The following is an 11452-nucleotide window of genomic DNA, read 5'->3' as shown; positions in this document are numbered from 1 at the left end:
CTGCCCGAATTAAAACACGCGAACGCGAATTCGCACCTTCCATTCAAACGGTTTCCACAATAATCGCTTCAGCGTATAGTTGCATATGGCACATAATTGAAAATAACCTCGGGCGAGAATTAAAATATCTCATTGTATGCGCACGTAAGTTTCGCCACGATGATAACCGAGCGCGTCGCCGGCTGTTTGTTCGCGCCGAATTTATCGAACGACAATATTAGCACAAGTTGACTCAATCCGTCTTCGGCAAGCGTTTTCAATGCACTTTGCGTCCGTTACGGCGCTATGCACGTCACGTCAAGTCTGCGCGGTGATAAACATGAATCGAGCAATAAGCGCGAATCAAATCAAACAATGATTGACGTTCGATTTGTTTATTTGTGGTAAGAATGTAGAGGGACTAAAGCTGCAAGAAATAATCGGACGCTTTTACTAAGATAATTAAAAAATGAAAAATACCTTTAAGTGTCTTTTTAACTTCAATTTATTCAATTACACGCTATTGCCCGAGGTAGAAGAAAGTCAAGTGACGGATTATTAAAATCTCATTGTAACAGCAAAGAGAAATATATATAGCAAGCGGAGAAATTGTGTTTCTCTCAAGAGTAACGTCCTCAAATTAAGAAACGGATAAAGCGATCAAGAGAATAATTTGAGGGAGAAAAGACGGCTAAAGTCAATGAGAAACACTCGGCTCGTATTGTCGACGGGGCTAGACAACTCATTGTCACGTTCATAAATTCTCGTTAGTCTCTGCTAACACCGTGTAATAACTCAGAGACGCTATTGCGCGGTCGAGCGCGTCTAACGGAAACGTCACGTCTATCGCGCGTCGCTCTGACGTATATATACTCGTACTCTGCAAAAAGTTCACTGACTTCCGCCGCGCGGATTTACGTGTGTTACCTAAATTAAATTTTTCGATCCAATTTTCGTAATTAATTATTACTTGCTCAATTTATACCGGATATTTTTAATCGTATTTTTAATTAATGTTAGTTTATATTATCTGAGTATACATTATTCGCATCTTAAGTTTATACACGCAGGCAAAAAGTCAATCTACTGCTATCACGGAGAGAATTTTCTTTTAGAATTTACCCTGAAAATATATGGTAGTTGTGGTACAATGCAATATTTTCAAGATTTTTATCACGCACTTCAGTAAAATTGATCAAACTTATTTTACACTTTATTGTAGTTTTATTCACGAATGAGAGAAACTTACTCAATGAAAATGATTACTCAACTTATTTTCTTTCTTTTAAGTAACGAGGTTATCTTCAACGAAGAGTATTTTCTTGATAATAATCTTAAAACACACTTATAAAATTTCAGAAAAGCTCATTATGTATTCAAAACAAGAATTTATTTTCCTTTGAAGAATATTATTAAAATTGATCGAAGAAACGAACTTTTTATAATAAGCAAATTGAATTTCTTTTAATTTAATAAATTTGACTGAAGTGTTAAACTTATACTAGGATTCAGAATATATTTTGAATAAATTTAATGCTTGTAATGAACTTATGACAGATTTGCGGTTATATGAACTTTTGAAATACTTTAAATAAGTAATTATTATTTGCGTATTTTTCTGTGTGCATTATTCTGCTCGACTTTGCCAAGAAAACGGTTTTTTTTTTCGGATTATTTTTAAGCCTATTTAAATGTTTTTTTTTTCGCGATGTCTAGAATTGTGATTTATGTAATAGTCCCGTGATGATGAATTTTCGTCGAAAACGAGACTTAAAATTTCTTATGTAGTAGCAGATGATCGTCATGACTTCTATACGAGTTAAACGAGTCATGCACTCTTATTTATGACGAGAGACAGTGCCCCAACAATTCCGCAAAGTGCGCCAAATGCTTTACCCACATTTCTTGGCACGTCGTCTCGATTAGGATTGGTGATACAAGAGTCGCGCCGACGTAAATATAGCACGAACTCAATCTTTCGTTTCATTGTCCGTAGCGATTTTTAAATCCACCAGAGTGATCTTCTTTTAGAACATTCATTTACGGACAGTAGTGTTTTTTCATAAAATGTCACAAAGTTGAAGATAAGCGGCGAAAATTTATTCAATAATATATTAACAGAGACGGTAATGACGATGTCTTTAAAAGTTATCAGCTTAACAGATAGATAATTTACCGGAACTTAGATAATGAGATACAACATTCGTGATCGAAAATTTCCAAAGCGTTCAATAATTAACCACTCATTACGATGATAAGTTTTATCGTTAGTGCTACGTAAAAAAACAATTGAAAATTCTCGTGTGCGCATGTGGTTACATGTATAAGGGAAATATCAAACGCGCGATAGACCAGTTTCTCGAATATTGTAATATCAACTTGGATGCGAAAAGTTGAGCGTAAATAGGATTTTCTCGGGTTGTGTGCAGCGCATGCTGCGGGAAGCGTCGCGTCTCATATGAGGCGAAATATGAAAGCTGTGTGCTGGTAAACTTACTTCCACAAACGGGAATCGATCTCGAGAGGCGCCCTTGCACCTCTCTAAGCACCTCGCCGCGACGTAGATCGACGGCGTTCTCTCACGCGGGAATTAAAATCTCTGCATCCCACTTACACACGCTGATTACGTATCTGCCTTGTTCATATCCCTGATCTCGTCGCCGTGCTCGCTATCGCGAGTACCAAGGAAACTCGTAGACACGGTGGCAGCGGCGGCATCGGAGATCCGCGGGCAAGGCCGCGTTTTCGCATGGATTACGAGGTCGCTCGGTGCTCACCACGCAAACTTTCATCCACTGAATTTCACGCGACGAACTCGCCCGCCTTTATGCCACTCTATCTAATCGCGTACAAGTTCGATACGCTCACAATTTCTCGAATTAGCCCACTAACCAGCATAGGAGATCGCACATTTGTCCGCGTGCGCGAACTGTCAATTTTCGTCAGCACTTGAAACTCTCTCTCTCTCTCTCTCTCTTTTTTTATTTATTTATTTCATCAGACGTCTCTCGTTTTATCGGAGTACCTTGACTTTCCGTCACTCGCGTCAGGGAACACTACGTGTCTCTACTGAGAGAAGAATCTCTGCTGCGGCTGCTCTTCGTTCTCACCGACTCCGATTTTCCGAGCGATATATTCGGTGACGGGCAGTACGCGCAAGAACAACACTCTCCTTACGTTCACTCGGCGCGGCAGTCGGCGCGGCACTGACAATTGCGTATTGCTCAGAGGCGCCGCGGCGCGCGATGAGACGTGATCGTGAAATCGCGTGATCGCCTACACGCGCGCTGCACCGTGATGCTCCACCGTTCCTCTCTGTCTCTCTCTCTCTCTCTCTCACACGCACACACACACATACACACACACCTCTTTCCCCGCAGCCCCGTTGCCAGAATTAGACAAAAGAACGGAATTCCGGACTGTCTGAAAGAATCGCGCCAGGTACCTATACATATACACGCTGGTGCGTGAGATCTCGTTTCACGTGGTGCACGAGCGATCGATGTGGATGCAGTTGCTGTGCTGTATGTTCGCGTAAACGCAATTTCCTCGCGCGAGAGGATGCCTCGCGTACCATGTGCGCTGCCGCGCAAGAACACGTGTTTTCATGGATTCACGTAGAATCATTTTACTTGTACGGATGCACAAAGTGTGATTGAACAAGTCTTTCATTAACTCCCGACTAGGGTGAAAAAATGTTACACTTCTAACGTCGTGGATTCACTGGAATCTCGTCTTTCAATGTCTAACAAAATGGAACTCGTTAATTTTGAGAACATTTTTATTATATCTTTTTAATGTTTAGACCTTCATTTATATCTTCTTTTAATCCAAATTAATAATAGGAACCATAGTAATCAGTCTCGCTCGCTTTGATCCTTATTTAAAGTATAGTTAATAAAGTTTCTACTAAGTAAACTCGATATGGGTCTAATGGATTTACGACACCAATTGAAAAGGTTAAGCCCGTATCAGACTGTTAGATGTCAAATGAGCAATATAGTTAACTTAAGCCCTTTTATTATTGATTAAATACATACGTCAATATGGATATTGTTTTCTTTGAAACTAATCACAGAAATGGATTAATTTACATTTTGACATACATGAAGTTAAAAATAACAAAATGTAATTTAAAAATGGAATCACACGATGCTCGATTTCTTGAATGATAGCATGTCTGCTCTGATGCTAGAATTCGTTTATGCATTGAGCGCTGCATGCTGCATATACATGATTTTTATATTTATTATGGATTACTTCATAGCTTATTTCCTTGCATGCATCAATCACAAGAAATAATCGCTAATTTTATAGTTATTTGTCGAACGTCAGACTGTATGCATCAGTCAAAGCAAGCATAGCTGCATACATATGTGCACGCATGCATGCATGCATGCATGCATGCGTGCTTATCATTCAAGAAATCGAGCATCGTGTGATTCAATCTTTAAATAACAGTTTGTTATTTTTAACTTCATGTTTTTTTTCAACTTGTATGTCAAAATGTTAATTAATCTATTTCTGTGATTAATTTCAAAGAAAACAATATTTATATTGAGATGTGTGTATTTAATAAATAATAAACTAAATTAATTGAGTCAAATCAAATTTAATATAAATTGTTTAACTACGTACTTGTAGTTAAGTTAACTACATATTGGAGCAGTGATAACCTAAAAGATTAAATTAAAAATCTTCTCAAATTGAACGTAATATAATTTATTTTGACATTATGAATTTAACAACGTAGAGAGATAACAATTAAGATTAAATTGGAATTTGATCACTCAAAGTAAAGTTCAGTAACCTTGATATTGATTTTCTTTTTTCTAATTGACCAAATTCCAATCCAATCTCAATATTAATCTCTAATCTGATACAGACTTTAGATTTGTTTTTTGTTGTTGCATTAGACTGCACTAAAACTTTCCTTCTTGTTTCCATCAACTTTTTCTTTCAGACATAATGCTTGTTTCACTTTAAGTATAAAAAGTGTACACTAATTTTACTATAAAAAATGATCTATTTCTAAACTAATTTGTTAGATATTAAAAGAGCAATGGTAACCTAATTCGTTAAATTAAATAACGATTTGTTATGTTTAACTTCCATATGTGTATCAAAATATTAATATAATAAATAAATAAATATAATAAATAAATTTATTTTTGTTGTTTTAAAGTAAACCACGTCCATTATTAACGTATGCACTCCAGTTTCAAAATAAACCACGTCCATAATTAACGTATGCACTCCAGTTTCAAAATAAATTACATTCGTTATTAACGTATGCACTTAAATGATAAACTAAATTTAAATAAAATTTAACAAATTTGTTCATTTAAATTGCTTAATTTCATTTTTTTAATTAACGATATAATTAACGATATATTGAATAAGAGTAGTGACGACTTATTGAAACGATTAAAAATTACTTAAACTTAGGTAGAACTTGACATAACGAATTTAACAGTGTTGCTAGATTCTTTAATGAAATTAGATTCTTGATCTTTCTTTCGCAAGGAAGTCGTGAAAGGCCATTGTTTATCGCAAGTTCACCTTTTTCAATGTTAGGTAACGCAAAGGTAACGTAAATGTTTAAAACATTTTTTACAATATAAATAGCACTGTTATGCTGCGCTGTTCCACTTTATTAATTTACGTTTCTTATCACAAGATTGTACACACATGAGTAAGTAATTGATATGAAATTATGATAATGATAAACTAGTTATATTAACATCGCAAGAAAGACATTTTGTTTATTTGTCATTACATTATATAACGCGGCATTAACGAAAACTTACTGTATTTTGAAATGGCTATTAGCCATTTGCTATTAGCCATTCTATCTAGTTGACATTTCAGCTTTTACACGCATCGTTTTTCTCCGGAGACAACGTTTATTTGCATCAGCCTGTCGTTGCATAATTGCAGTCTTATTCAGTTCATGCCGAAATATATTCGTCTGGACGTCCAGTGCGAGATAAACGGCACGCGTCACGTGATGCCGAAATAATTTACGCTATCTGTCTTTGTCGATATTCAATTTCGTTGCTTTTCAGTTCAATTACAGACGAAATAAAAAGAACGTACGGGGATAAAAAGTAAAGGGTATACTAGGGTGATTCGCAGGAAAACAAATTTTTCTCAAGTAGGTATTGTACTTGCGCGGTTCTTGCGTGTGTGATAATATGTCGTCTGCTTACTGTGACCCGAGGCTCTCGTCGTGGCATTAAAGTCCGATTGAAATCATTAACGCATTTAGCCTTTTAGTCTAAATTAACCTTTGCGACTATGTACGGATATTATCGCGCAGCAGAACGTTAACCTTGACGACAATAGATCACGATCCGGCTACACCTCACATGCCTCCGCATTGAATGAAAACTTAGTTTCGAGGACGTCGCTGCTGCTATCGCTGATGCCGGTAAATCGCTATTAAATAGTAGAAACCGCGACAGACATGACGTATTACTTATTGCACTTATAATAGCCCACGATAAATTATTTGGTTTTTTTTTTTTGCTCCACACGTGTTTCTGTGAGTTCGTTTTAACATCGTCTTATTCACTCTGCCGTCATTGACAAAGATATTGAAGGTGGTATCTTCGTTTCTTTTTACAAATAGCAGATAACGAATGTCGAATCGACGAAGCGATAAATCTTTATTGCTTTAAACTAAGAAATACACATTTACATTGTAAAAAATTCAAGGACAAGCAAAATTACGAATTTACGATTTAGCAATGGCGAAGTCACAGACGGGGTCAAAAGTCACTTCCGTGGGTCACTCGCTGACGATAAGAACAAGGATTTCGCGAAGAAAATGTCTGAAAATTATATGCGTGCGTTGCAACTCGTAGCGCAATCTGTTCTGCTCTAGCACGGAGTGTTGAGATGTAATTGTAGACCTCGAAGATTGCATTTATCGCTGAATTTCCGCATTGATATCGCCGTTCATATGGCGCCAATGAAAATTTAATTACTTTTTTATTCATATCTCTATTACTAAACTACCGCTGACAGAACGACGATATGATCGTCAGAGATACAATTTAAAATTATATTTTTGCATGATTCAGAAATGAATTTCAAATTCTATTGTAGTACTAATATAAGCATCAGCTCGTTTTAATTTGAATGCAAGAGCAGTCAAGAGTTCTTAATCTATATATATTAACAATGTATTTAATAAATTCAAAACAATATTTTTTCAGAAATATTTTTATTTTGTCTCACACGTTACATTTAAGTAAATGAAACTTATTAAACATTTTTAATTGTATATAATTTAGAACTATTAATTTTTATATGAAAACATTTTCCAATATCTTTGTACATATTTAACAGGTATAAAATATTGAGCGATATTTTATTTATGATAGATAAAAAAAAGTATTTTATATATATGCAAAAGTATTATATATTTAAAAGTATATTTAATAATAATATTTAAAAACTTGTTTTTCATTTAACAGTGTAATTTATACATACACATATGTATATATTGTATATATAATTAGACTGTCTATTATTTGATACCGCAAGTTTGCGACGTGACCAAGAACTGTATTAAAATCAGTAGGTATGTGGTGATACTACCCACTATCTATAAACACAATTACAAAGTTAATAATATATATGTATATAATTAAGGTAAATAATCGATCACTTACCGCAGTAAGAAGTGTTGCGTCAACAGTGAGACCCTTCGCGGTGAATGAATTTTCGCGGTGCAATATTTGCAAGGAGAACAGCTGCAACTGTAAAGTGTTAAAATAATTAAATGTAGGATTAGAAATATATACAATTATATGTATAAGATTTAATGTATAAAAATGTGCAATGTATAAAAAAATCGCAAAATATGTTTGTAGAAATAGGTAAGTTAAATTATTATTAATTAAATAATTAATTAATGATATTTTTTGCTACCTCATCTTTAATCTGTTTATCGCTGGTGCTGATAAGGACATCGTGTACAGTAGTGCCAATCTGCATGGCTTGATCCTTGCCTGTATCGCAGGCCCACACCATAAGTACTATTTTGACAGAATAATATGTTACAGACGTGATGTAGTATTCAAACCAGATCTGTTTTTCCAGATCGGCAATTTCCTTCTTCCCCTCTTGTTGCCACGCCACTATGTAGAAATATAAACCAAAAGTAATTTCGGCAAAAGTCATGACTATTGAGGTGAGAACTTGCAAACTGAAAACCGTATTTAACAAATGTACAGTATCGCTGACTATTAAATGCCGTTTCTTTAGGGCTTTGAGCTCCGTTAACAGATATGGATTTCTCTGCTCATGATAGACACGTCTGAGGAGATGCGGCTCATCGCTTACCACAAGTTCTCGCAAACTCAGCAGATTGTCGTTGAGTTGTGTGAAACAGGCCTTCAGTACATAAACGCAATCCATGTACAGCATATCCATTTGAAATACCAGCATAGTGAAATAAAATGACATCATCTTGAGGAAGAAATCGCCATAATTTGCGGAAAATATACAATTATACAATTGTATTAGTATGAAAAGAAAACCGATAATGTCCTTAGCATGAACCATTTTGGACATCTTCCGATACAATTCCGGGGGTAATTTCGAAGAAACCTCTTGCATGGACTGAAGCAATAGTATCCGCTTTTTGGTCATGATGTACGTGATGACCGCTATGACACCACCGAGTATGTAGTAGCAATTACATTGAAGGGCTCCAGGTACGCCGTTGAACTTAATTTTCCCGTCAATATTGACCTCGAAGAGTATCGTCACTCCCCAAATGCCGGCGACAGCTATAACGATGGACGACACGATATAGCCCACTTTGGAAAGCTCCAAGGTCGAACCGTTGTTCTTGTACGGGAATAATCCGAAAACAGTACAGAAAATGAAACAGGGATACATCAAGGATTCAAAATCCGTCGCGCGGAACAGCCGCCATTTTTTTCGCACTTTGCCCTTGTCTTGTCCTTGGGACTTCGGCGACGGCGTGAACATGATTAGCGAAGTGTCATAGAAGAACAACGACCTAAATCGTAGATTGTATTCTAAAAATTATTAATTGCATTATCGGCGCACTTAAACATTAATGTAAACACGTGAAAGCCTTTTCTTTAAGTATATAATCTTTCGATTTTCCACGATAAATGTCCGACAGAGGCTCTCTCCGTAGTCTAAACCCGACGAGTTCAAGTTTAAAACTGCAAACAATTGCTGCATTGGATAGTTAGACGGAATTATTTGTTAGCTGTGAAGTAACCATGGTGTTCTTCGATCGACATTGTTACCCTTGGGATGCAATGCATAAAGTAATGATGCGTAATTGCTGCGGCCCATCTTACGCATCTAGGTCGTGCGCAAGGCGAATCATGCACTGAGAAAAAAATAGCCTAAATTTAAATAAATATTTATTTGAATACTGTCAACTAAACATTTGCAATAAATAAATATTTACTTAATAAATAGAAGTGATTGTTAAATCAAATTAATGTTTTTGTACCAAATAAATATATTTTTATGTTTAATAAATATTTAGTTGTGATACTATTCAAATAAAATTTATTGAAATTTAAGATATTTTTTTCTCAATGTGTGTGAACACTTGCACACAAGAAACAGGAAACATCGACTGCGCAGTATCCACACGTGGATTAGTAATTCTCAAAGATCCGTCAATAATGATCGCACATTAAATTATGCATCCTAATTGCGCACTCTACTCTGATTATAAGATTGGCATCATTATGCCACGATTCCCACAGCTAATGTTTTTGATTGTTACATATAGTTATTCATTCGTTTATTTTCAATGTGCAAAGATTATCGATATGTCGTACTTATTATTTTGATTAAGACATATCGTCAATATTTATTTTTTTAGGCTTAATTTATTGAGGTGCATAAATTTCCAATTGTGAGTCTCTCGAAGTATAATAAATCAATTTGTAATGATTTGTATATAAAAAATATTACGCACTAAATTATTACGCTATTCACTTTTTGAGAAACTGATATTGAGAAACTGTGAAGAGCATATGTGTAACAAATATAATATTGATAAATCGACTTACGACGTAAAGACAATGCTATGACTATTATTCAAATTAGAATTAATAATCGATGTGTGCTTTTTCGACTGATAAAATTAATAGATTATGCATAGCCGTGAGCAACAAATTATCTCAAGATGATGATCCTTTGTATTTTAATGACAATAAGGGGATGGGGTGATGAACGATGTGAACGTTATCATTATGATAATGCGTTGCATTACGTCTCAACGAAACCTCATCAAATTATCCTTAATAAACGAAGCTTGAAATAAAAAACATATCGCTTGAGTTGTTTCCAAGTGTTCACTTTCGATATGATATTCGTATTTTCGATTAAAGATGATGTGCAAGCATACGAAAACAATTAAAAATAAAACAAAAATAAATTGCAATTTTTTAAATTGAAGTATTAGATAATATTAATCGAAAAAAATGATAACATATTCTAAATAATTATACACTTTAAGATATCCTTCTACTTATGAATTCTTTAATCAATTAAGAATCGATTTTTCTTGATAAAATTGTCGAGACGATTCAAGTTAATCGAAGAATTCATAGGTGAAAGGAAAAACATTTTTTTCAAATCAAATAAGAATATTAGAAATTAGAACCAGATACTTATTTATTTTATTCTTTAATTCTATTTTGTGGTTAGGTGTCTATTTATGTCTTATTTTCATATATTTATGTTATCTAGAAATAAAATGATTTAAAATAGATAAAATAATTGAGTGAATTATTAAAAATTAACATAAACGTAATTGCTAAAATATCTTGTTATGAATGATAATGGCTTAATTTTTATTTGTTTAATATATAAATGTAAAAATCGCATCAGATAATCGACTTTTAGGTTTCTTTTATACACATTACATGTATAATGATTTCGATAATTGTTCTGTATTTTTCGAAGTACGAGTATAAAGATACGATCATACTAAGCGCATTTATTTGAAAGCATACTCCATTAAAATCTGAAAGCTACTCAGCATAAATAAATATTCATTATATACTGTAACATATTTGTGCTTGAATATTTTCACAATGAAAGATTTATTATAAAATTTTTTCGATTTCACGTAATTCTGTTCGGTTTGATACGTTTATTGTCTTGAACACGCTTTAAACATTTTTACATATTTGCATACAACGCTTCATAAAAATAACATATTTATTGCTTGCCGTTATAATGCAACGATAGTAATCATTCTGCGATATACATATATAACAAAAAGCATTTATACTTGTACATAAAATATAACACGTTGTGCATATGCAAGGTCCTTAAGCCAGAGTCCTTGAAAGTCTATCTGGAAAAAAACATTGAGATATATATCTGCATAAGTTTAAATTATTAGCCAAGAATTAATAACAAAATCAATATTGTTAAATGGACCGGGAATATT

At 34.2% G+C, this 11452-nt stretch overlaps 2 protein-coding genes across 2 annotated transcripts in view; both read right to left on the bottom strand.

Annotated features, from left to right (window-relative positions):
• The window catches only part of LOC108751131, a 38213-nt gene extending 35039 nt beyond the window's left edge, over nt 1-3174 (bottom strand). Inside the window, exon 1 of the mRNA XM_018491168.1 lies at nt 2477-3174. The gene's annotated coding sequence lies outside the window, so the exon portion shown is untranslated. The remainder of the gene's footprint in view (nt 1-2476) is intronic.
• Nucleotides 3175-7516: 4342 nt separating this feature from the next.
• Nucleotides 7517-8988, bottom strand: LOC108750962 (putative gustatory receptor 28b). The gene is made up of 3 exons (XM_018490844.1): nt 7921-8988; nt 7662-7748; nt 7517-7594 (listed from the first exon to the last, which is right to left on the bottom strand). The coding sequence occupies exons 1-3, from the start codon at nt 8986-8988 to the stop codon at nt 7517-7519; spliced, it is 1233 nt and encodes a 410-aa protein (XP_018346346.1).
• Between the last annotated feature and the right edge of the window lie 2464 nt (nt 8989-11452).

This window comes from Trachymyrmex septentrionalis, unplaced genomic scaffold (assembly GCF_001594115.1).
Source record: "Trachymyrmex septentrionalis isolate Tsep2-gDNA-1 unplaced genomic scaffold, Tsep1.0 scaffold40, whole genome shotgun sequence".
Taxonomy (NCBI): Eukaryota; Metazoa; Arthropoda; class Insecta; order Hymenoptera; family Formicidae; genus Trachymyrmex; species Trachymyrmex septentrionalis.
The sequence above is the reverse complement of the archived record's forward strand: the minus strand, read 5'-3'. Positions and strand labels throughout refer to the sequence as shown.